The 26807-nt window shown below is 36.6% G+C and overlaps 2 protein-coding genes across 4 annotated transcripts in view; both read left to right on the forward strand.

Moving 5' to 3' along the window:
- Positions 1 to 4203: 4203 nt before the first annotated feature.
- On the forward strand, positions 4204 to 17605 carry Serpinb2 (serpin family B member 2). 2 transcript variants are annotated; one of them, XM_021172987.1, is made up of 8 exons: positions 4204 to 4357; positions 8261 to 8437; positions 11792 to 11911; positions 14155 to 14283; positions 14690 to 14807; positions 15084 to 15226; positions 15820 to 15984; positions 16523 to 17605. In XM_021172987.1, the coding sequence occupies exons 2-8, from the start codon at positions 8270 to 8272 to the stop codon at positions 16925 to 16927; spliced, it is 1248 nt and encodes a 415-aa protein (XP_021028646.1). In that variant the 5' UTR covers positions 4204 to 4357; positions 8261 to 8269; the 3' UTR covers positions 16928 to 17605. The 2 variants fall into 2 exon arrangements, with proteins under 2 accessions (XP_021028646.1, XP_021028652.1); XM_021172993.1 differs by having other exon boundaries at positions 4204 to 4251.
- Positions 17606 to 20661: 3056 nt separating this feature from the next.
- Positions 20662 to 26807, forward strand: part of Serpinb10 (serpin family B member 10) — a 20570-nt gene continuing 14424 nt past the window's right edge. Inside the window, exons 1-2 of one of the 2 annotated variants that reach the window (XM_021173018.1) lie at positions 20662 to 20750; positions 24341 to 24516. In XM_021173018.1, the coding sequence (XP_021028677.1) occupies positions 24349 to 24516 (168 nt within the window). In that variant the 5' untranslated portion in view covers positions 20662 to 20750; positions 24341 to 24348. The remainder of the gene's footprint in view (positions 20751 to 24340; positions 24517 to 26807) is intronic. The other variant, XM_021173024.1, reaches the window with a different exon arrangement.

The raw sequence follows: 26807 nt of genomic DNA on the forward strand, positions 1-26807 counted from the left end.
CTCTACAGTTAACCTTGACTGTAAATTGTTTTAATATATCTTACTCAAAGATCAGTAAAATAAGATCACCATGTGGATTTTATTTTATTTATTTATTTTTTGTATTTCTTTTCTGACTTTCAAGTAACTGGTAGGTAATTTCTATGTTGTTTCTGCTAATGTAAAGATAATGAGTGTTTCTAATTTGTATATTCCCCACATATCAGAAAATAGTTTAGGTAATTCTGAAAGTGCTCATGAATGTCCACTCAAAGTGCAGAGAGCACAAATTCATAGCCATTGCTATATACTTACTAAACCATTGAACAATTAGTGAGCACCTACTGAGAGCCAAGTACCTCTCTTAACCATTGGTGATCTCACAGCTCAGGACCCCAATATCATTTCCATCCATCAAGGGAGACAGGCACTACACAGTTTATTCTATCAACAAGCAGTTGACAGCATAGTACATGTAAACCTTCATATTAAAATATTAGAACTTGACTCAAAAATAATTTTTCTTTATACATAATTGTTTAGATATTGCTAGTCAAAGAGAAAGCACTAAAAATAGACTATTTGATGATATATTTCTGGTTTTAAATAGTACCTCTGGACTGGCGACACAGTACAGTAGTTGCACACATGCTTGGCATGTATGAAGTCCTAAGTTCACTACCCATTACCACAGAAAAGAAAGAAACAAATGAAAATTTCTCAACAAATGAAAAAAACTACCAAGAAAGTAATTCCCTAAATAAAAGTAATGTCTCTGTATAATGCAACATGTAGAAATACTTCTAAAGTATAAAAAATGATAATTTTCTAGAGTAAGATAAACATATTTGGCATCTTTTTCTCAAGTCGTATTTCTGCACATACCTTTTTTTTTAAAGGCTAAGACATATATAAATTGACAACTTTTTCTTTACTTTTGCTTATTTTATACACATTTTCCTAAAAGAGAAAATAAGAATGAGAACTCCTGTTCTACTGTTTTCAGCTTTCATAGGAATGATCTATCCAAGAATATAGCATTGTGATTTTAGGTTATGGAAACTTATTTAATAGTGGAAGGGGGCTTTTGTGGCTAAGGACATATTAACCAGGCTACTGCTGCTGTGTTCTTGTCTCCTATGATTTGAATTCTCCATTCAGATTTACAGATTTTCTGGTGTAAACTCCTCTTTACTAGTGCTGTCTCTCTCTCAGAGTTTGGAGTAGACTGTCTTAGGTTGGATCTTAGTTCTTCTGTGAGTCCCAAACTTCTCTGCTTCTTCAGGCAGATGTCAGGACACTATTCAAGTCTTTGCTTACCATTTCTATATTTTTCCCTCTTTCCTTTCTATCCTTATGGGATTTTCCTTCTGTGTGGTTTGTTTTCTTTCATCTCACCTTTTTCTCAAAGTAGGTCTTATCCATCCCATTTTCTCCTCCATAGGACAATTTTGGTCTGAGTCAATTTCATTTTTGTTTCTATATTATCTTTTACACTTTTCTAATTGTATGTTATGTGAAAGGTATTGTTTATTAAGCTAAATTTGTGAGATTGTACTAATGTATGAGAAGGCCACTTGTAAACCTAACCAACAGCCACACTGCTGGCTCATGCAATGGCACCCTTACTATACAAGGCATAGTATAGCAAATCCTGAGCAAGCATTGTCTCATCTGTTCTTCATAAAAGACCATCATATGTATGTATGTATGTATGTATGTATATCTATATATATGAAAAATTATATATATGACACACATATATGTATGTGTATAACAATGCTTAACATAAATGCATATAATAATTTCATATGACAATAATAACAGAAACTGGAAGTTAAGTGGTTCAGGGTACTGGTTTGGAGGAGCTCTGGTATCAAGAGTATGGTTTGCCATCTGAAATCAATTTCAGCCTTGCCCTCTGAATAACATGGCTGCAGCCCCTTCTGGTATCACGTAGTCATAAAATCAAAGTGACTGACATGGCAGCAGATAGTGGTATAGGGCATAAACATTTTCCTTAAATATTCCCTTTTCATCTGGAACAATTTGCTTTTTGTTTTGTTTTCTGAGAACATACCCATCCCCCAATTCTCCCAGAAGTCATAAAGTGGAACAGAGATTATCCCTTGAGGTCAAGGTGTATCTGAATAATATACAGATGAAGTGAGGGGAATGGTTGCGGAAGAGGCTTGCTTGTCATCTAAGTAATTATCACTCCCATCTGTGTGGTATTGTTATGAAAGTAATGCTTATAGAAGGTGAGAGATAGGTGCACGATTATACAACTAGAAAGTGGAGAAAGGGAAACTTGAAACAGATCTTTCACAATCTTTCATAATCCTTGTCCTTATGCACCACGTGCCCAGACCTTTCTAGAGAAATTCAGCACTGTCCTCAACTCGCTGAAAAATAATTTAGCAAGAAGCCACTTTATGCTTCATAGTGTTCTTAGTGGTATAGGTTAATCAAATTACCTACCTAAGGGTAAAAGCCCAAGTTTGAGGGAGCAGCTAGGATAAACTTAATTATTGTACTGCAGGCTCAATTCTAAATGGTGCAGTTGTAACTAGAAGTTCCCTGAGGCTTATAAGAATCAGAATTAGCATCATCAAATTCTAAGATATAGAAGTCAGAGATTTGAACCAGTGGGAAAAACAATGATGTCTCCCTTGAGGGGAAGAACTTTAATTGAATAAATAAAGATGAAAAATAGCCTAATCTGAAAAGGAAGTGAGACAAAGTGTGGGCAAAGTCTAGGCTCATCTGACATGTTCAGGAAACAGAGCTGCTGATGTGGAGATGGGGAATGGTTGGTAAAATATTTAGCTGGTCACATAAATACACCAGTTGGTGCTATCTAGGAGATGGAAACCAAAAAGAGAATGAGTTCAGCAGACAATAGCATCAACTGAGTATTTACAGGGAGAAAGAACAGAACACAGCTTGTAAAAGAGTACATATCAGCCCAAAATGCACCCCATGGTTTAATGGAATAATCTAAAGAGTTCAAAGATCATCCTTGCTGGTAGGTATCTAGTTATTTTTATTATGGGACCTGAGGTCTTCCATCAATTAAAAAGTGACTTTGTTTTTGACTTCCAGGAAGATACAGAATAACCTGTCTACTGTACTATTTCCCCTCTAATACTAAGATTTTAAGTTGCTCTGCTCTTCTGTGACCAGAGACTGAAGTAGCCAGGCAAGGTATGAGTTAAGTCTGGCTCTGTGGAGACAGATAGAGAGGAACTTGTGCTGTCTCTATCTCTGCTCTCAGTCTCCATGACATTTGCAGTCTTCATCCCAGCTCTCCAGTCAAAGGCATGGAGTACCCCCATGCATGCTGGAGAGAAGTGTGCCACTTTCCATGTTCTTATGTATGTGCTTCCATAGAAATGTACAATTAAGAAATGAGAAGTGATCTGTTAGATATGTTTCCCACTCTTCCTAATAAATTATGACAGTATGAAAATGTTTAGATTCATATCACATTTATTTATGTGTAATTTTTGTCTATTTTTAATTAACATTTTAGTGTTTTTAGAAATTTGGCAATTTTTCCAGAATGAGTGTTCAAGATTACAATTAGCATGTATAGGTTTCTGTCAATTATAAGTCAACATAAACAGTAGGTTGTCATTGTTTAAAGTAGGTTAAGACTGACGGTGTGATCAAGTTCTTTGGGTATGTAATGAGACAGTAGGTTAGAGCTGACCACAGAATTATTTCAGATTATTATTCCTGAGAGAATCATAGTTTAAAATAATTATTAAATTAGAAAAATCAAGTGTGGTTTTTTTTCTCTTTCCTCTTTTGTGTGGAGATTCTTTTGAATCCCTGTAGATCCAAAGGGAAGAAAAGACAACATCCTTTATTGTAAAGACTCCCACAGATGGTGGCTGTCCAAAGGTGGATTGAGTATCATGAAATTCATGCTGTCATTGAATGCAGTGAGAAAGGAGGAGACATGAGTGTGAGTGGTGCAGATTACAGCTAATAGATTTAAAATTGGAAATTGCTAAATTCTTGAATTTTGAATGACATCACACTCTCTAGTTGTTTCTTAAACTGAATATTACAAACCAGCATTTCTTTTCTAATGATGTCTTTATGAGTAAAATGTTGAATCATACAAAGAATACAAATTAAAAAGTTTAAAAAAAAGAGCTGTGTGGGAGGGGCAGAGTCTTATAAAACCAGTCATTACCTTGTCCACACTGCCAGCTTTCCAAGAAGCATTTCCTGTGTGTCAGCCGCTCAGAAGATAACGAGGTAATACAGTGTTTCAGCAATTCCCCTGAGCATCTCTAGTGAATCCAGGGTGTCTTTCTTCTCTCTTCCTTCATAGCAATAGTTACTATATTGAGCTGTGTAGAGGGTAAGTAGAGGAATTGAACCATATTTTCTTTTTCGCTTGTTTAACTAAAGATATTTTGGTTTAAGACTTGAATTAAATTTATGACTGCTTGACTTTGAGTCTCAGAAGTCAGAAAATGCCTATGTACCACTAGCCAAACTGAAATTGAAATGTACATCTATTGCAGTTTTAATGATAATAGTACTGAACAGATTATATGATATGTATGTTTTATATTACCTATTGGTTTGATATAAAATCAGACATAAATAACTATAAATATTAAAATGTTTATACTTAAAAATTGAAATTAAGCATTTCATTTTTATATAAAATAATTTGTTGTAATTTATTTATATTTATAAATATGTGAAGTTCAATTTTCACCTAAAGTTAACAGCCTGAACCTATAAAAATTAAGGAAAAATTTGGGTCAGGACAATTCAGTATCACAATGTATTTATTTAACCTAGTTCTGTAATGGATCAATTCTGTGAAAGAGAAATATCAAGTAAATTAGCTGATGGATTAACCAAACTAACAATTTAACCTGTATATAGCAGATAATTATTCAATATGGAAACTATCAACTAAAATACTGCTACCAGTTTTTGGAAAATTTTAGTTTTAATGGTATATTTCCTTATCACTACTGCCTTATCTTCGTTCTTACTGAGTTTTGAAAACAATTTAAAAACATCTTTATTATGTGATTACACACACTAAAATATGTTTAAAACGCTGCAGAAAAAAATCCAATTTAACATCCAGGTCTAATTCAGAGAGGGAGTGTAGCAGGTAGTGAGCCTATGGTACCTCCCAAATTCATCACCTCTGCCAAGTTTCACCAGTGCATTTGCCAAACTTGTATTGCAGGAACCAACAAAAAGAAGAGAGAGCCCCACCCAGCAGATAATTTCCATTTATTCATCCTAATGTTAATAATAGTGTCATATTTGGAAGCATATGGAATTGTATGGTTTATTGTACTGTCATCATGCTATAACCTCATCCTATCCAAATGTAAGATGTGGTCTTGTCCAAGAGTCAGGGACCACTATGTGAATATATATACTAGTTTGAAGCTTTCAAATATTATTTGAAGAATTTATAGGAAAAGTCCAGATGCTGAGATTAATTAGCTCTGCACTAATTACCTCTTCACATTTTCATTATTATAGCAGAAATCCCAAAGGAGATGGGATATGTGATTATTCCCATTAAACAAAATGTGGCAGAAGTAATTAGGTAATTGCAGTAAAGACACTACCATTTTTATGTAAATGTAATTAACAACACATCATTTAAAAATAGAATTTGAGAGCAAGGGTTGTTGTTCAGATGGTGAATGCTTTCCTAGCATGCATGATGTCCCAGATCCAATCCCCAGTACTACGTAGATCAGGCTGGGTTGCACACAGGTGTAATCTCAGCACTTGGGAGGCAGACAAAGGAGGATCTGAAGTTCTAGATCCTTCCTGGCTACATGTTGAGTTCAAGGACCACCTCTCTAGCTCAGAATGATTCAGGTTGTTTAGTTCAAGGTTTTTATTTATTGGTAAACTAGAGGTCTGAGCACAGGCCACAGCACAGCTAGTGCTCAGTCACATCCCCAGACTGAGATGACTTCATAAAGGAGTAAATAGATCTGGAAAAATTTCACTCGGCTTAGCAATGGTTTTTGTCTCTATCAAGTTACCTGAAGTCCTAGTTTAGTATTATATGTCCCTTCTGTGGATTGTCTTGACACTTAAGCTTTTGTTGTGCTAAAGTTTGCCTATATAGATTGTTGCACGGATTTATGAATAGGAGACATCGGAATGTACTCTCCTGGAGCTGATATTCTCCTAGTGCTGATCAATTATTTGAATTTTCACCTAGAAACAGAAGAACAATTTATTCATAATTTTAAAGAAATGTTTTAAGGAAACCTATGCATGAAGTCTTATTATAATTTTAAGGCACTGGAGGAGAACTTAATTTCTGAACTACCTGCCTTAATCTGGCATCTGCGGTAAAAACAAGAAGGAAAGCAAAACTGCTTTCTTTTACACTAATAAACTTTCAAGGGGGAAATGCAGATGTGCTTCTTTGCTGATTTCTTTTTAAACTTCCCTTTTCTAGTATTTCTCAGTATATCAGTTCCATAAAGCTGAAAGCCATAGTGAAGGCTTGCATCAGCACTGGAAGGATTCAACCACCCAGAAGTCAGTGGCAGATGTTAGCCTGCATCTTTGCGATATTACGGTGAACTGTGGGGCCTCAGAAAAGCTGCTTAGCCTCCAGGAGCTTTTGAATGTGGTCTGTAAAACAGTCAGTCATATCCACCCCATAGAGTCACAAAAAAGTTAAACAAAAGTACGGGTGCAACACGCAAGCCTGGTGACCTGAGTTCTGTCCCCATAACCCATGTAGATCTGGAAGGAGAAAGCTGGCTTCCTAACGGTGTCCTCTGACTCTCATCTAATGACATGTGCACTCTTGCTCCTACTTATGTGCCCCCTTCCCCAACACACACTCATAAATTAAGTGAAGATACAAGGGAATGGGAAAGTGTTGAGGAGCACAGTTTAATTTATTTAATTTGTCTTTACAAAATGCACTAGCATTTTGTTATAAATGACAACTTTTGGTGCAAATTCTTCTCTTTTCCACAGCACTTCTGTAGAAAGTCAAGACAGTAGCTACAGTCTTGCTTCATCCAGGGAACTCCCCAGTACCCTCCAGTTCTGGAAATTCTTTCTCCCAGAAAGTTTACAAAGACCTGAGTGTTGTCATTGCTTAGTATATTTATTTATTTCCATAATTATAGGTTATTTTATATGATGATGAAAGAAAAATAGACAGCTAGGAAAATGGTGTTTACCTAACATCCCTTTGCACACATACACCCTTTGGTGTGTCCAAGAATCCAGCTGCACACAGGGCCTTAAGTCATAAAAGGTGTGCCTGTCCTTTATTTTTAGATAGCTACAAATTAAGCATATTGTGTGTCTCCTATTGGATTATCCCTGAATTCCTGTGAACACTTGGGTTTGTATGACAGGAGAGGAAGGTACTAAATTGAACTTCCCAGTCCACAGGAAATCTATTTAAAGCAAGGCTGAGCCATGAGTGGTGAGCATATTGTGGGGATTGTAGGCTCTGGGTGCCTATACCAACCCTCAAGCAAGTCTATGCACTTTAAAAAATAGAGAAGTTAAAGGCTGATGGACTCACCTGAGCCCAACAAGAATGTGTACAAGTGGCATCCATTTGGATGTGTGTATAATATTCTGTATATGTACATATTTGTGTGTTGTGTGGATATGTGTGATGTGAATATGTGTGAAACATGGAGGTTGACAGTGACCCAGGAGGTCAGCTTCCTGACTTTCATTTCCCTTCCCACTCTTTGATATTGATGACATGGTCAACTGGATTTTGTGTAACAGCAGCTTCTTTTTACAGGAGTATAAGTTCTTTTCCTCACAGGATTTCAGTGAAGGTTAAATGATTATAGAAGTAGAATATCTAGTACAGTTTAGTGTCTATGATCTGCTGGGTCTCAATGTAGACAGTAAGAATTCAGTGGGTGTTATTTTTTATTACTGTTCTTATCATTATATGACTATCACAAAGTGTCATTCCTCATAACATTGATCATCACATCTCAGGATCGGCTACATAGTTTAGGAAGTCTGGGGAAAATGAAAGTGCAGGGTTTCCTGTTTAAAAATGATTCATATTTCCAGATGGTAATGGGGAATGTTCTGTCAGGGTACAGCGATCTGCACAGGATTGGTTACTATAAGCTGTTTTTCACCTTCTCTCATTTTGTTCCAAGAGGAAAGTCAGATAGCGAGCTTTAGGCGGGGCTCTGTGTATATTATTCTGCTGACTTCAGCATCATACAGAACTTTTCTCTCCCCATTTTCTTTCTAGATTGAAACAATGGAAGAACTTTCTGTGGCAAACACCATGTTTGCCCTCAACCTCCTTAAGCAGATAGAAAAATCAAACTCTACCCAGAACATCTTTATCTCTCCGTGGAGCATCTCATCAACATTGGCCATAGTTCTCCTCGGTGCTGGGGGTAACACTGAACAGCAGATGTCCCAAGTAAGTTTGCTTTAAACCTCACATCAGAACCAGGTTTTCAGAATTGAATGGTAGGCTTGCTCCTGTTTTCAGCTCACCTTGAGTCTAAGGAAACAGGAATGGTGGCATGATTATCATCACCAGCCATTACAACACGGACTCTGTATGTTTGAACCTATAAAATGTCCAAACCAGGAAACTATTCTACTGCAAACAGAAGAAAGCTAGCAGCATCTGCACAAGGATGAAAATAGCTACCAATAAAATATTTCTTTAAATCATATCACGCTCAGACTTTGCAAAGCAAACAGTACTTCAGTTGGTTTCAAGTCAAATTATCATTGTACAGATGAGATTCCTGGCAATGTGGTCCCCAGAGCACTCATGGCTTCCTAACTTCCAGCTGAGGCTCTCTCTTAACACTTTGCCACTGTGGGTAGGGTTTCTTCCTCTTTGTTAAATATTTCCTGATCGTTTCAAGCCAGGGTCACAAGGAAGAAAAAAGCACACAGAGAGATGCATAGTTAGATATAGCTTTAATGGACTTCCCTACATTTTCCAACTGTGAAACTACGTTTACACAGTGGGGCCAGGATACTCTAGACACCCAGTCTTTGACATCAGTATGGATAGCATATGAAACATCATTGTCAGAGATGTATGTGTCAAGTTTTCCATTTCCTTCCTTGATGAATGTCAGATTCACACAGCGGGCTGTTTCCCAGACCTTGGAACTACTTAAAATACATACTATAACACACCTGAGGATTCATAAACAGTGTTTAAATTACTCACAATCCTGTTACTTGTTATATCAGAGACATGAAAGTAGAAATCATATAATTAAAATTTCATTGCATTCACATGTATGCAAATATTAACAATATATTTTTTGAGTACAAGCATGCATTGTGCTTTCAGTCACACCAAAATGCCACGGGCTCCTTCCTGCTTTCCCACGAGAATTTATGTGAGCATAAATACATTCTTCTCAGGAACATAGTGAACCATTTTGAGTGTGCCTTTTTTCAGCACAAAGTTTCACAGAGACAACACAAACCAATCATAAATGTAGGTCTGAAGGTAGATATATTCTTCTCTATGCTTGTGGCCATTTAAACATCCTATCTCATAACAAAATTCAATTGTTCAACTCTGATGGTAGTAGAGTTGTACAACATTTCTTCCTCTTTATTTTCTCTGCCTTGAGAAAACCTAGAAAACCACATTTTACCTTAGGTACCATTAGTTATTTTAACTGTTAAGTGTGAAGGACCAGGAACAATATAGCTAGATCACAAATCTCACATGAAGATCTGAGTTGTTCTGGGTTGCTAAAAATGATTTTGATCTACTAGAAGAAAAATTCATCTAGTGCTCACTCTAAACAGAGACAAACTTCCTAAATCAAGAAAGTTCTTTATGAATGTGGGACCATTCTTATAACTTTGCTGCATGAAGAGATTTTATAATTCAACTGCTATCTTTTATTTAGTTTCTAAATAAAAAGAGACTTTCTTTAATTTAGTCAAGCAGCCCTATCTGGGTTTCCTGATTTCTTCCTAGATTAATTATCTAGATTAAGTAGGTCAATGACAGATGTGATTTATATTATAAATGTTACCATTGCCCTCAGCTAAGTGTATAAGGGCACTGAAATTCTCTCAATCTCAAATTTTCTCATCTATAAAGTGGGAAAGCAATTAGAAACTAACTGTAGTAATAGATAAATCTTATTAATTCTAATTCTTATAAATGACCTTTCTGAATACTGCTCAGAAACTTACATAACTCAGCATCATGTGACATTACATACTTGTTTTACAAATAAGTATGGCATCAACTTGGTAAATGGTGAGCTAGAAGATGTATTATTATTATACCAGAAATAAAAAACAGAATAGAGTGGGAAATCCCCTAGACACCACAGGGCTACAGGATATCAGTTTGAAGGCAAGAGATGTTTGTCAGCTCTATGTGTAGAGTGAGTCTGTGATTATGTCCCAGACAAGTTACCTTTTTGAACCCCTGCATGTGCCAGCATCACCTCACATTCAGATTTGTAAGAGATACTGTCCTCAGTAAGGCAGTGTCCCTTCTGGTATTCAGAGAAGCTCTCTTGCTCTCCAGGAAATCCCCAATTTAAGAGTCAATTGTTTTTGAAAGTAGGAAAACCAGAAAGTCTATACAGGAAATAATCCTTCTTTGAAAGGGAGAAATAGGGAAGGAAAGAGAAGTAATGGCATATGACTCAGAGAGTGGAGGGAAAAAAAACAAAACAAAACCCAAACACCAACATCTTTCCTTCTTGTCTAGAAGGCTCAATATGGTTGCCTATTTCATTACAAAGCTCTAATCACCAGCCTAATTTACAAGTTGGATTCTTCTTCACTATGGGCCTCATGAAGAAGTGTTTCGGGGTTAGAGATCCCCAAAGACATTAGCGGTAGGAGCCCCCGTGAATATAAGTCTGGAAGAATATGCTGGGTTGGTGACAGTTTTATGGATAAGGTGCTTGAACCTACCTTTGAAGAGGCCAGTCTACACCCCACCCCCATCTTCACAGGGCTTGGTGAATCTACCTACTTACAGTGAAAAAGATTCAGTGTATCAGGTACCTGTAAATTGCCCCCTGACACAGATATTAATTTCTGTCTATGAGTGCATGTAGTATATGGGAATAACTTATCTTGGGTAATCCTTGCTAATTATGTGGCCCATATTCATGTTAAAGCTCACTGTGGCTTCTAACTTGCTTCAGCTTAAAATGTATTCGGTAGGAGAAACCACGTCAGAGAAAAGTAGGTGAGCTTTATTTAATTGCTTTATTTAAAAATTAAAAGCTAAAAGCTAAAAGTACAATATTAAATATTGGTGTTTTTCAACATAATTTGAGAACTCCATAAAATTTGGATAATTCAGAGTATACTTTATAAATTATCTCATAATAAAATTTATTTCTACAGTGTCCACTATACAAATAAGAATCACATACTTCATGGATTTTTACAATACAGAAGGACTGTCTGTGTTTCTTTTCTACATACAAAGGCAGAGAACCAGACATAGTAACATCTAGATTTGTGGTTCTCAATTTTCTTGCAATCCTTTAATATAGATCCTTATCGTTGTGGTGACCCCAACTATAATTTTTTTCACTACTTGATAACTGTAATTTTACAAGTTATGAACTGTAATGAAAAATATCTGTGTTTTCTGATGGTCTTGGGTGATTCTTGTGAGAGGATTTTCAACCCTCAAGGGGGTCACAACCCACAGGCTGAGAAATGCCAAACGAAAGGTACCCGAACCATTAGCTTGAAGTGACATAATTTTCTATGACTCTGTCATCATTCCTCCTGATTCTGATTGCAGGTGCTGCAGTTTAACAAAATTGGCAGTGATGGTATCACCCCAAGAAACCCAGAGAACTTCAGAGGCTGTGATTTCTCACAACAGATACAGAAGGACAATTATCCTAGAGCTATTTTACAGGTGCCTGGCTTGGGTCTTCATATTTCCTTTGTATTCTATCTGCTATCTCAAAGTCATAGTGTTGAACTGAGAAGAAATGTTGCACAGTTCTCCTATCCATAGATACAACACTCAGACTTGGTGCTGTGATAAATATCTCTAGGGCATCCAGTAATGAGGCACAAAGCTAGGACAGAATCCAGAAGAGTTGATAACTTTTCCATCATGGTTGTTTTCAGACAATCTTCTGACATGTGTTTGTCATATATATATACAACTGCCATATATGTACAAAACTACATATATCTGTGTGTATGTGTGTATAAACTATACATATATATGTATATATTATGTATTCTAAAAGTGTTGTTTGCCATGTTACAAGATTATTTGGGTTCTTATGCCCATAACTATGGATAGGAATTTCAAAAGGGAAAGAGGACAATAAGAAATAATGAAGCATAACATTAGTGACTGCATGAGAGTCCACTGACAACACCATCTACTTATAATCTATTATCATCTACCATCCATCTATTCATCCATCCACCCACCTATCTTTGAATAATCTGTCATCTATCTAGCTACTTATCATTTGTTTTTTACATTCATCTACCTACTCTATATCTATCATCTATTTTCATCTACATAGTGACAATCATTTATTATCATCTATTTATCTGCCTGTATCTACATACCTGTTACTTCACTCTATCAATAGATCTATCTATCTATCATCTATCTATCTATCTATCTATCTATCTATCTATCTATCTATCTATCTATCTACCTATCTATTATCTATCATCTATCTACCTACCTATCTACCTATTAAATACCTACTACCAACTTATCTATCCATCCATCTTTCTAATTTATTACAGATAGTATATTTATTTGTCCATTTATTACCTATTATATGAAGTAATACCTTTTTCATATCCTATGTTCTTAAATATCAACAGCCTAGTTACATTAGAGAAACTTGTCTAAGAATAAACTTTTGGTAACTAATTTACACAACCAGGCCCATGATTAGATTATAAGAATATGTCACCTGAATTTTCTTTCCTGGATATCCTGGTGCACCCTCCACCTGGTATTCTGTGGGATAGTCTAGGTAGGGAAAGCCTCCATGATGTCTTCTGAAACATTGTAGACCTCAGGCTTGCCTTCTAGTTCAGTTGATGTTGTGAGCCAGTCCATCACAACATTCATAGACTACAAGTTGAGCATCTGATTTCTCATTTATTTTGTGAAGTTCTAAAGCTCTGGTTATTCTACTGTAGAAGCTACCTTGTAAAATGGGAACCTATTAAGGCTATATACATTTGATAACTTTTCACTAGAGTTCCATTGAGAACTTCATAACTGGAAAGTAAAATTATACATATGTTGGGAACTTGAGGATATATGTATATGTGTTTGTATGTATGTGTGTAATATATTTCACTATATATAGTGAAATAATTATCATAACATAAAACATCAACCACACATGAAATCTCTAGTATGTTTGTGTTTGTGTATGTGTGTATAACACCACTGAAACATATCTTTATCACAAACCTCAAAAATAGTACAGTCTCACTAGCTATAGTTACAATACTATACTTTAGATCTTCTGAGTGTGTCTATTTTGTAATATAATAAACATTCTTTAGAAATATTATAGTTTACAAACTTCAAAGGAACCTATATTTCTTTGGGGCAGTGGAGTTCCTTATTTCTAATGGAATCTAATCTATAGACATAGTAGAATTCTAAACGAATTAAAATGTACCTTTAGAGCCTTACCTCATCACATCTGTATACACATAGTAGAATTCTAAATGAATTAAAATGTACCTTTAAAGCCTTAACTCATCATATCTATACACGGATTTCTGTTTCTGTTTTGTTGGTTTTGGTAGTGGTTTTCTGTTTGTTTTACTTGTTGGGTTTTTGTTTTGCTTTGGTTTTTGTTTGTTTGTTTTCTTTGTTTTTGATGAGGTATTCAAACAAGTTTGCCTTGAACTCATTGTGTTGCTATGATGGGCCTTGTACTCAGTTTTTGTGTCTCTGACTCTCTGCTGGGATCAAAGATGGGAGCCATCACTGAAGTCTTTTTGAACAGCATTCTTATAAAAATCTTAACTCTGGTGGACTAGAAAAACACCCATGAGTACAGTACTTTATTGTTGTGTTGAGAAAATGTTATTCCTTTAGGATACTTTTGTTAATAGTACTGTGTTATAAATGAAAAAATTCTTCCTTTTATTAAGGCACAAGCAGGAGATAAAATCCATTCAGCCTTCTCCTCTCTCAGCTCAACAATCAACACACCACAGGGAGATTATTTATTAGAAAGTGCAAACAAGCTGTTTGGAGAGAAGTCTGCAAGATTCAAAGAAGTAAGTGAAGCTCTTCCAAAGTCAGCAGGTATCTCAGTTTCAAAGAACTGCTCCACCATTCCTGAGAGCAGAGTCAGAATTGTGAGTGGACTTTTAAGGGATGAGCTGACTGTCTCTTGCACCCCCGTTGAGGACACTCCATGCAAAAAAGCAGCAGATGATGTGACTGCTATTCTCCTCTATTCCCTAAGCTATCCCTTTGTCCTTAGTCTTTAATGCAAAGGGCAGCTGGAGCTAGACCTGGCGTGTCAGCTAAAGACACTGTTCCATTGTTCTACACCTGGCCCTGCCATCTCAACTCCCATTTCTCCATGTCTCACTAGTTTGGTTGGAGCTTGTAATTTGTCACTCTATCCCTTATCCACATTATACTGTATATAACTTTTGGTGTTTTCTTGCTTTAAAGGAATACGTCCAACTCTCTAAGAAATATTACTCAACAGAACCAGAAGCAGTGGACTTCCTTGAATGTGCTGAAGAAGCTAGGGAAAAGATTAATTCTTGGGTCAAGACTCAAACCAAAGGTAAACCTTTGGAATTTTTCTTCTTTTTTTCTAGATAGAAAACTTTGATTTTTCTTATTAAGCCATTCTTAAATTCACCCTCATTCCCTTAAAATTTGTCAAGTCAATGTTCCTTCACCTCCTTCTGGGTTGAATAAACCTAAGATTACTGAGAAAAACTTTGGAAAATAATATAAAAGGAAGTAAAAGTCTTTCCAGATACTATAAAAGTTACACTTTAAATGCATGTCTACAGTTTTTATTATAAAATGTAAACATGTGTTGTGCTTTCTGAAGGTGAAATCCCAAACCTGCTACCCAAAGGTTCTGTAGATGAAGACACTAAGATGGTGCTGGTGAATGCTGTCTACTTCAAAGGAAAGTGGAAAACTCCATTTGAGAAGAAACTTAATGGGCTTCATCCTTTCCGTGTGAACTCGGTATGAAACAAGATGCATTTTCCTAACATGTATTTAAGCTTTTGCAAAGATACAGAAAACATTAGAGTCTGTTCATTAATTTTCTTACAACTTACTAGTTACAGCTTATGAATGTTTGGCATTGACTCTTTCATGCTACTGAGTATGCTCAGTAGTTTTCCTAAGAGTTGATGTGAATAGAAATGAAGTCCACAGTTTTATAATTTTAAGCCTGGACTTACATGTTAGTTCTACATTTATATCATGAACATCATCCATGCGTTAGGTTTTATATCTTTAAATCTAGAATAATACCTACTTCAAAAGACTGTTGTAAATATTCAATAAGATTTATCTAAGTTCTTGTCTGATTTTAGGTATTATTATTGTTATTATTATTATTATCTTATAGATCATTGCTTATAAAGTTAAAAAATCCATTAAGTTTGAGTAGTTGAGAAGTCAACAATATACAAATAATTTGCTTTGTTGATTGAAGATAAAACATTTTCTCATTAGCATTGAAACAGAAACCATTTAGTATTTTAGTCTTGGTGTAAATATCTCAAACATCTGAGAATTGATTTTCATATTTTACTCTATAATAATATTAGCATGAGAGCATACCTGTCCAGATGATGTTCCTCCATGAAAAGCTGAACATTGGATACATAAAGGACCTGAAGACTCAGATCCTAGAACTTCCGTATATTGGAAACATCAGCATGTTCCTGTTGCTTCCAGATGAGATTGAAGATGCATCCACTGGCTTGGAATTGGTAATGCATTACAATTTCAAATCTGTCATCAAACTTTCCTTTGTTCAAAATAAGTATCTATGACTTGGAAATGGGATGTAATTTGTTACAGAAATTGATGAGTCAACTGGTATGCTATGTCACAAACTTTCAAAAAACTGAAATTTACATCGTTCATGCTACTAAATTTGTCCAGTTGATTAAATTTTAAACACAGTAACTTCATTTAATTGTTACTTTTTTATGTTTTGAGATTATAATTGCAACATTTCTTTCTATTTCCTCTCTTCAACCCTTCCTTATGCCCTTATTTGCTGTCTTTCAAACCCAAGGCCTAATTTTTTATTAATTGTTGTTTCATGCATTCTCTCTCTCTTTATCTCTCTGTATATATATACATCATATTTTCTATATTGTATCTATATCTATATACTTAGATAGATATCAACACACATAATCTTAAATACAGCTTGCTCACTCAGCAACTGATTTTAATGTTAGACTTTGGGCTTTTTCTCTCTCTCAAGTTCCCCTTTTGTTTGTTCTTTATGCTTTGCAGCTGGAAAGTGAAATAAACTTCACTAACTTCAACAAGTGGATCAGCAAAGACACACTGGATGAAGATGATGTTGTGGTCTACATTCCCAAGTTCAAACTGGCACAAAGCTACGAACTCAAGTCCATTCTTCAAAGCATGGGCATGGAGGATGCCTTCAACAAGGGCAAGGCCAACTTCTCAGGAATGTCTGAGAGGAATGACCTTTTTCTTTCTGAGGTGTTCCATCAAGCCAGTGTGGATGTCACTGAGGAGGGCACTGTGGCAGCTGGTGGGACTGGGGCAGTTATGACAGGGAGAACTGGCCATGGTGGCCCACAGTTTGTGGCCGATCATCCATTTCTTTTCTTTATCATGGACAAAATTACCCACACAATACTATTTCTTGGTAGATTCTCCTCACCCTAAAAGGGGAAGACCTATTTCTACATGAGGTTTTGTAGCATGAACTATAAGCCTCAGAATTGCTTCTTCAAGTGCCAAAAGTTTAAATACTTTCCTACACGTTTTTATACTTCTGCTATACACTAAATATAACCTAAAAGCAACTGTATAGTAGTCTTCAGTGCTTACAGTATAACTCTATTAATGATTTTGTTTCCTAAAATTGGATGATGTCTTTTTAGTTCATCCTTATTACTGCTTTGTCTTTATAACTTTAGTTTTTACAGTGTTATTTATTATTTATATAATGGTTGCTTTACAAATTGTCCTCTGTTTAATGAAACTGTAACACTACAGAAGCAGAAAATTAGATAATTTTCTATTTAAAGAAAATCATCCAATTTATTTCATAATGAAGGAAAAATATGAGTCTTCCGTGCTTTCCCATGATATTCACCCAGAAAAAAAGTATTTAACAAAAGCCATGTTATATCTCTATCATTATATATCATATGTATGTATCTGCAACTCATCTATAATTAGGACTACATCATAAGTAAGCATGCTTACTTACACACTGTTATCTGTTGTTCTCCATTAGCCATGCAGAGCATAAAACTTAGCAATCCTTGTTTGTTAGTTATCTTTCTATCACTGTAACAAAATACCTGAGATAATAAAGTTCAAATATTTATTTTGGAATTTTGTTTTAGAAACGTTTGTCCAAGTTTAATAGGCTGGTTGTTTCTCTGTGTATTGAGACCTGCCCTGGCTTGGCGTGGTTTGTCCAGGAGTGCACCACTTCATCTAACAATCTCCTTGATTGATGATTGATGTGGAAGGGTCTAAACCACTGTGGATGAAGTCACTCCTGAACAGGGAGGGGGTCCTGGCTTCTCTAAGAAAGCAGAACAAGCAAGGCAGGAAGCATCCCTCCTCTATGGCTTCTGCTTCAGTCTGCCTTGAGGTTTTTGCCCTGCTTTAGTACCGTTCCTAGACTGTGCTATGAAATTATAAGCTGAAGCCAACCCTTTCTTCCCCATGTTGCTTTGGTTTATAGGGTTTTATCATACAAAGAGAAACCCTAAGTAAGACAAGTGATGTCTCATTTACTGTTCTATTTTTTATGAAGAGACACCATGACCAAGGGAACTCCTGTAAAGGAAAGCATTTAATCAGGCTTGCTTATAGTTTCAAAGACTTAGTATCATCATAGAGGGAGCATGGTGGCAAGCATGCTGGCATTCTGCTGGAGTAGAAGCTGAGAGCTTTACATCTTGATCCACAGAACAGATAGAGAGCAAGAGATACACTGACCTTCAATGCCCATCACCAGTCCCATATCTCCTCCACCAAGGTCATACCTTCTAATCCTTCATAAATGAGGGACTAACTAAGCATGCAGATATTTGAGCCTTTGGGGCCAATTTTATTTAAACCACCACAGACTGGTTGTAGACAAATTGACCAGAGCCCCTTTCTCATAGTAAGAAAGACACATATCAATTCAGAACAGTTTATGTCAGTCCTTTGAGGCATCCTTTGAAGGAAACAGAATTTTTGGAAGACAATGCAATATAGGTAAACACGGTAGAGACCTAATGATCAGAGTAGGTTCCCTTGTAGGGAGATAAAAGAGCAGAGCTCCTATCTCTGGACCAAGGAAAAATAAAATGAGAAGGTAGCCAGCTGAAGAACAGGAGAAAGACTCCCAACAGAAGCTGAGCATGCTAGTAGTCAAGTGAGGGTCTATGTCCTTGTTTTCCCAATTTATGGTATTTAGATAGCTTCACCTCAGGGACTATGATGCCACTGGAATTGCACACTCAATTGTTCCTGGTTAATTCTCCCTATTTCCTTCTGGGTTTCTACTGAAATGATTTTTTTTTGGTACTTACATATTTTCTGTTTCTAAACGTTTTGGAATACCTAATAATTTGTCTAAACATAACTATTGTGTGACTAAAAGGTGTGGCTCTACTTACACTCCTACTTCTTTTTGTTCCTATTCTTCTTCCTTACTAGTGACATGTGTGCATAATGTGATATGTACATACACAATAAACAGCAATAACAAAAACAAAATTATCACAATAAAGTCAATGTACTATATTACTTTACATTCTCTCTCTTTCTCCTTCTCTCTCCCTTTCCTACTCTCTCTGTCTCCTTCTCTCTCTTTCACTCTCTCTCTCCATCTTCCTGTCCCTCTCCCTCTCCATCTCCCTCTCTCTTTCTCCGGCTACTCTCTTTCTGTTGTCTTTTATTTATTTGTGGTATTAGCTATTGAGCCTGTTACCTCACATATGCTAAGGAAGCATTCTACCACTGAGCTTCAACCCAGTCTATGTATTTTTGAAACAGGGGCTAAATAAGTAGCCCAGACTGGCCTTGCACATGTAATCCTTCTGCTTTGGCCACCTGAATAGTTAGCATTAGGGGTCTATACCACCAGGTTCCATTACTTGCTCTTTTTTGCCCTACTAGGAAACAAAATAACACACAAGCATGATTCAATTGATGTAGACAGTACATTTTAAGTAGGAATTTTAATTAAGTAGGAAAGAAATATAGAGGTTTATGGAGAAGAATAAGAACACCTTTGTCTCATGACTTTGGAAAAGATGAGCAAATTGGTTCCTTCAGCAGAATCTAGATATAAATGTGTTCAGATATCTAGATCACTGGATAACTAGTATCTAGATATCAACATAAGCAGCATAAACTACCAGAACAAACCTCTCCCTGAACAAGGATGCATCCCTAGTTAGCCTGCTGAGCTGTTGTCAGTCAACGTCGGTGGTCTGTCTATCTGGAGCCTCTGTCCGATGCATTCAGCTAAAAATACAGCTGGAAATGGATAATCATATCTGCTCTTTACAGGCTCAGTAGGCACATCAAATTTCCTACCACAAGCTTCATTCACTTGTGCAATCCAGAGTTCCACTTCATCGTGGCCTCCATAGCGGTCGTCAGATTACCAGAAAAGCTGTATATATATGAAAAGTGGAACCATCAGTGCATGGTTCTCGGTCCTCTGGGCTTTTATGGTATTCCTATAACTCTCTTCATTCTCATCACCATTGCTCTACATACCTGACAGTGACACTGGTGTTCTCTTGCTTTTTCCTATGTGATAAAGAAGAATGGCCGCATGAAGGCCAGTGGGGGAAACCAAGAAGAGCATAAAATGGTGAGCAATGTTCCACATAACAAAGGTAGCCAGAACAGTAACGGAAGTCTTGTTCCTGTTGATAGAGGAACTGACCCGGATCCAAGTCACACCCTAGGCTCTGTTCTAGTGTTGTAAGAGAGAGCAGAACTAAGCCTATGTGTTTCTCACAGAACACTTTAATTGATACCTTAACAGATCAGCAACAAATCATGCATTGATAATGTTTTCCATTTTATGGCCCGTTATTATTCCATTTGAAACTGTTCTTTCTTTTTTTTTTTTTTTCTCTTAGAAACATACCAGTGGAAACCATAATAATTGCTGTTACTTGGCAACCTACAGAAGGGATTTAACTTGGAATGTATGAGTTACGATTTGTCAGAATTCAGGTCTCTGCATGCAGTCCTGCATGGAAAATGCTAGTAATTAATAATTCAGGCAAGAACTCAGCTGTCTACCTCTCTGAGTTATTTGAAGTTTTGGCCAAGATAAGCCTGGAAAAGGAAGAGTGTTCTGGCTTGTGAAAGTGAATCAAGGGTGGGGCTCAGAAGAAGGAGGGGCTCCTTTTTTGTTTCTTTTCAGTTTCTTCAGTTAAAAGTTACCTAACTTTTCAGCCACAGTCTTTTCCTAAAAGCACAATTTGTCAAGTTTGCTCCAGGAGAGGAAAATAAGGTACTGTAAATGTTTATATTTTTGTTATTTAATACCTAACAAATTACCAAGACCTCTACTTGAAACTTGGGATAACAGGTGAGGTTCTGTTCTTTTAGCATTTTTCGGAACAAGTCAGATATTTCACATTAAACTGGTTTAAAGTTTGATTGACTAAGAGGAAGATATCATTAATACCAAGGAAGCTTTGACTGTTCTACTTTGAGTTGTGAAAAGCCTGGGTGGATTTCTGTCCTTCAGTCATGTCTTGATTTGCCAGTTACTGAGTTGTATCTGCCAATTTAACAAAGGGCAATAAAGCATTCTTAAAATAATTGAATCCCACTCCTTGTAACCCTTCATACAGGGCAGCTTGACAGTGTGAATTTTATAGGTGGAACTAATCATTTGGCTATGCCCTCTCTATAACTGGTTCTCCTGCCTGTCAGCATGCCATATGCCTTTAGCTCCTTTCTCTGCTGTGGGACACAGAGTCTCTGAGCACACCTTACTCTTCAGAACCCCTCAGACATAACAACTGCCTCAGAAAAGGATTCTGGCAAGAAAAGGAATGCTAGGAGACAATGACATTGTCATATTCTATTTCCAGAAGCTCCATAATGTAAGATTCAGAACTGTTATCAGAGAGGACTAGCAAGGGATCTTAGGTACTTTTCATAGGACAAAGAACAACGGTGTTCCCCTCTTGTCACATCCTCTACTTCTTCCTCATCCATCTTTTATACTTCTTTTGTTGGTCCTATATTACTCAATCTTGCTCTTACCATCAAATTTCTACAGACCATTAGCTACACTGACCATGAAATTTGTATTCATAGTAAAGGGAACAGGGTTACACTTCTCACTGTTCATTAGCTATGCATCCTTAGAAATTAGCTCATCTAATTTCTCTGGTCCTGAGCTTTTAGGAGATTAAATTGGCGTGTTGGACTACGGTGATTCTAAGGTTCTGTCCAGGCTGTTATGCTAGAGGTGTGCTTATTTATAATGGTAGATTTTAAGATCATTTTTTTTACTTTCTTCACACTCTTTTCAGTGTGTATAGCTAATATTATGTATACTATATTCTATATATTCAGTTTGCACTTCTAAAATTTTCAAAATAGCAATTCATTTTGTAAATGATACAGTAGGGGGATGTGCAGATAGTTAAATCAATAAAGTACTTGCATTATAAGCATAAAGACCTGAGGTTGGTCCCCAGAACTCATGTAAAAAGGTAGGCATGGTACTTCCCAATTCTGATCTCAGTGCTAGGGAGGTAGAGACAGGCAGATCCTTGAGACCTGCTAGTCTGCCAGCCTACCTTACTCCATAATCTCAGACCAGTGGCATGCCTTGTCTCAAAAAAGATTGGCGGGCATCTCATGAGAAACAATTGAAGAATGTCCCATGTCTCAACACGTATGCATACCCACAATACATGCACACATATATATGAATAACATACACACACACACACACACACACACACACACCACACACACACACACACACACACACATACACATGGGGGGGGGAGAAAGACAGACAGACACAAACGTAAACACAGATACAGAGGGAAAGAGACTATGATACAGTAAGCTCCTGATTACTCAATATTTTTATCTAAATTATTTCCAATAAAATATCATCTTAGAGTTCTGTACCTTTCAGGAATTATTTCTGACTATTGGGCTAGGTGGTAGTTTAATAGTTCCTTATAGTTGTCTTTTAAAATGGGCATTGCCAGAGAGGCTTCTTGCTTGTATTCTAGGCTATACTTTATACATTACTGCTGATGTTAATAACACTGAAGATAAGTAGATATTAACTATTTTCAAGAGGATATTTCTTTTGTTAGAGAAAAATTATATTTTCAGGAACTTAGTGTGCATAAATAAGTTCCATTTTTAGCATAATCTACATGTTGAGATATAAAATGCCCAGGCCCTAAGATGTTGCTTGCTCTCTGACCTTGCAGGTTTGTCACAGAGCCAAACATTTTTTTCTGTGACTACACCTCACAGGTTTTACAAATATAAATTGTTTAGTCAAAGTGTGAGCTGAATAAATATGGTCTTGAAGGAAGTAGAGTTCCTTATACGATGGTATCCCATGGAGCGGGAGTACTAGCAAATTTCCAAGGCTTTATGAAAGTGTAGAGTAACCATACAACAGGAAAGGGTTTTATTTCTTCAAAGAAAATTCACCTAGGCTCTGCAGGAGACTTCACCATGGGTACAAACCACACCTTGGGTGTGACACTGAGTCTGGAAAGCTGTGTGATTAAGTATACCTTAATGAGTGGAAAGGATTTCAACAGAAAATCAGTAAATCAACACTACTGTGCATACCTGGCCTTGATTCCAGTTTTGACCACAGAGAAAACTTTTGACTTTCCTGTAGCCTTTGACGTAGGTTTCTTAGTAAGAAATGGGATGTTGGGACAAGACTCAACTCATTACTACATGAGTACCTACAGAAGGTGTTAGAAGGCTCAGTCATTCATCAATTCAGTATTAGTCATTTAATAAATTTGAAAATTATTTGATTATAGAAAAACAAACTGCTGTCTCTTGTGAGACTAGGCCAGGGCCTAGCAAACACATAAGTGGATGCTCACAGTCAGCTATTGGATGGATCACAGGGCCCCCAATGGAGGAGCTAGAGAAAGTATCCAAGGAGCTAAAGAGATCTGCAACCCTGTAGGTGCAACAACATTATGAACTAACCAGTATCCCGGAGCTCTTGACTCTAGCTGCATATGTATCAAAAAGATGGCCTAGTTGGCCATCACTGGAAAGAGAGGCCCATTGGACATGCAAACTTTATATGCCCCAGTACAGGGGAATGCCAGGGCCAAAAAGTGGGAATGGGTGGGTAGGGGAGTGGGGGGGAGGGTATGGGGGACTTTTGGGATAGCATTGGAAATGTAATTGAGGAAAATATGTATTAAAATATTTTTAAAAAATTATTTTAAATTCAAAATCCAGAGCAATTAAAGGTGAAATTTAGAAGATGAATATAATATAGCAAAATAGAAATTACTCAGTTTCTTAAAAGAATTTTCAACTTAATTGTGCATAATATTAAGTTAAAGTAAATAATACATAGTGTATCCCAAACAGTATAGATTATATGTAGGTAATGAAAAAGTGCTTATAAAGAACTATTTGGGGCAAAGTGCTGAACTATACGCTGTTGGGAATATAAGACAATATAGGTATATAAGGGAATATATGAAAAAAATATTTCCAAGGAGCTTGGAAATGCTATGCAGAGGCATAAGGGTAATAAATGTCCAGAAAATGGAATTGCACTTATCTGTCAACTGCTCAGAATCTAGCTCTTTTCTGCGGTGCATAGCATGAAACTTTGAGGAAAGCCTCTTACAGTCTTTTTTGTTTTGTTTTGTTTTTTGGTTTTTGTTTTTTTTTTTATTTTAGAATACATAAAATGGTAGTGGTGGGTGGATTAGACTTTTGTTAAAATAAACTCAGTTCTTATGAATAGTTGCACATATAGCTGAATCTCTGAACAGATATATTTACAAAAATAAATGGGAAAGCTTTAACATTTATATGTTCTCTGTCTTATCATCTTTATAGGTTGCCCAATGGCCTCATTAGCAGTATCCATCAACCAGTTTGCTCTGGAGTTTAGCAAAAAGCTAGCTGAGTCTGCTGAGGGTAGAAACATCTTCTTTTCCCCCTGGGGCATCTCAACTGCTTTGGCTATGGTATATTTGGGTACCAAAGGGACTACTGCAGACCAGATGGCCCAGGTGAGTGAAAAATCCCATTATCCCCCAATGTGTAAGAGTTAAATGGTATTTTTGTGGGTTTTTTTAGTTTTATTTTTAGTTTGTTTGTTTAATTTTAGTTGGTTCCTGAAAATCTAGTAGCCCACATTTTACAACAATATCTCTCAAAACACTTAGAAAATACTGTACCATAAAAGGAAGACCAGAGAAATCCATTTGAAATTATTGGGGCAGATCTCTGTAAGTTAAAGGCAAACCTGGTCTAAATATCAAGTTCCAGATCTAAATAGCAAGTTAGAACTACATGGTGACATCCTGACTCAGCAAGAAAGCTGTTCTTTGAAAATTTCTTTCAAAAGAGAGAGAGAAGAATCTGTCTCCTCCAGAAAAAAAAAATGCTAAATGATGAGGTCAGACATTTTAGTTTAGCACCAACCAGTTTTATTTTGATGATAACCTGTTTTTAAAACTAATATTTGAACTTTAAGTAGTAGAACTATTCAGCTTCCTTCTGATAGAGAAAATTCAAGAAGTCTCGCTGTGTGTAGTGGTGCACGCCTATAATCCCATCCTTCGAGATATCCCAGCAGAAAGATAGCCATGAGTTCTAGACCAGCCTGCAGAACACAGTGAATTATATTCCAACCCAGAAATACAAGGTGACACCGTATCTTGAACAAAAAAACCAACAGAATTCTTTTTCCATGCTTTGTTTGGTCATATCTTTATATAAACCACAGTTGCCTGTTTGAATATAAAGAGTTAAGAGATTGTATTAAAACTTGAAAATGCTATTGTGCAGGGCGGTAGTGGCACACACCTTTAATCCCAGTACTTGGGAGGCAGAGACAGATGGATTTCTGAGTTCGAGGCCAGCCTGTTCTACCAAGTGAGTTCCAGGACAGCCAGGGGTATCCAGAGAAACCCTGTGTTGATAAAAACAAAACAAAACAAAACAAAAACAAACAAACAAACAAACAAACAAAACCCCCCAAAAGAAAATGCTATTGTGTAAAATTGTTATAAGCTTCCCCAAAGTGTATTGTACAACACACACACACACACACACACACAAAGAGAGAGAGAGAGAGCAAAACAGCCATATGTATGTACATGTATAATCACCTATGTGAATGCATACAACTACATAATGATTGTTAATAGGTATATAAGGCTTACCCATAGATGTGTTCTTAGTGTATTCCATTTTGAGTCCATTTAACATGAAATGTATGTCTGGGTAATGCTTGTCCCTGTTGTAACTGTTACTGACTTCAGTTGCAGTGAGTCTAATGAACTTGCTATGCACCTAATTACCCTAGAGGAGGTAGCCTTTACTCTGTTATTATGAGTCAATACATCTTGTGGTAGGATGTACTTACTGCTCTTGCAGTCTGGGTCCAGAATGTTACACCGTGGCATACTTTAGGGGAAACAGAAGAACCACATCCTTCCTGCTAGCTTCCAAGTGAAATGCTGACACAAACATGAAGATAACTAAATGTCTAGAAGTTTTCTACATAGGGTGTGTGCATATTCACTAAACTCTGATACTTTGTACACACAAATACCATTAGATCCCACAGCTGGAGGCTGTGGAGGTCCCCAAGGTTTCTTCTCTATTTCAGGCACAGTCATAGCTCTTGACTATTTTTACCTGTGCTTCTGACCAAACAGCTATAAAGCAAAGTTCCCACAACACTTTCATTAATCATAATTAATGTTCCCGTGTGGCTCACAAAATTCTGGGAGATGCTTATTTATTGGCTCATCATAAAGAATACTACAAAGGATGCAGATGACATGACCTTTCCTAGAGCAGTAGCCTTTGGGACTCTCTGGATGTTCATCTACTTTCTGTACCCTATCATCTGACATTTTAGGGAGACTTCATTGTGTTTTTGAAAGATGATGGTCATATTGCAAGATAACCAGGCAAGAGTGTAATCTGCTGCTAACAAACTGACACTTAGAAAACCCAGAAATCCTGGCTATTCCAAATTTTCTTCATCCATTTCTGCAGTATTCTTTCTGTAGTTATGGAGCAAGAGGTTCTTTTCTAAGAACTACTATCAAACAATAAAGTTCATAGGATATCTTGATGGCACTACTAAAGATAGACGGATGGGGAAGGTTATATTTTCAGTTTCTGTGATCCATCTTGAGGAAGAGAAACAAGTATCTGTGGCCTAGGTTTTAAAAGGAAGCAGGCCAAATGGATGGACCTGGAGGGCATCATATTGAGTGAAGTAACACAATCACAAAAGAACTCACACAATATGTATTCACTGATAAGTGGATATTAGCCCAAA

The sequence above is a fragment of the Mus caroli genome, chromosome 1, assembly GCF_900094665.2.
Source record: "Mus caroli chromosome 1, CAROLI_EIJ_v1.1, whole genome shotgun sequence".
Lineage (NCBI taxonomy): Eukaryota > Metazoa > Chordata > Mammalia > Rodentia > Muridae > Mus > Mus caroli.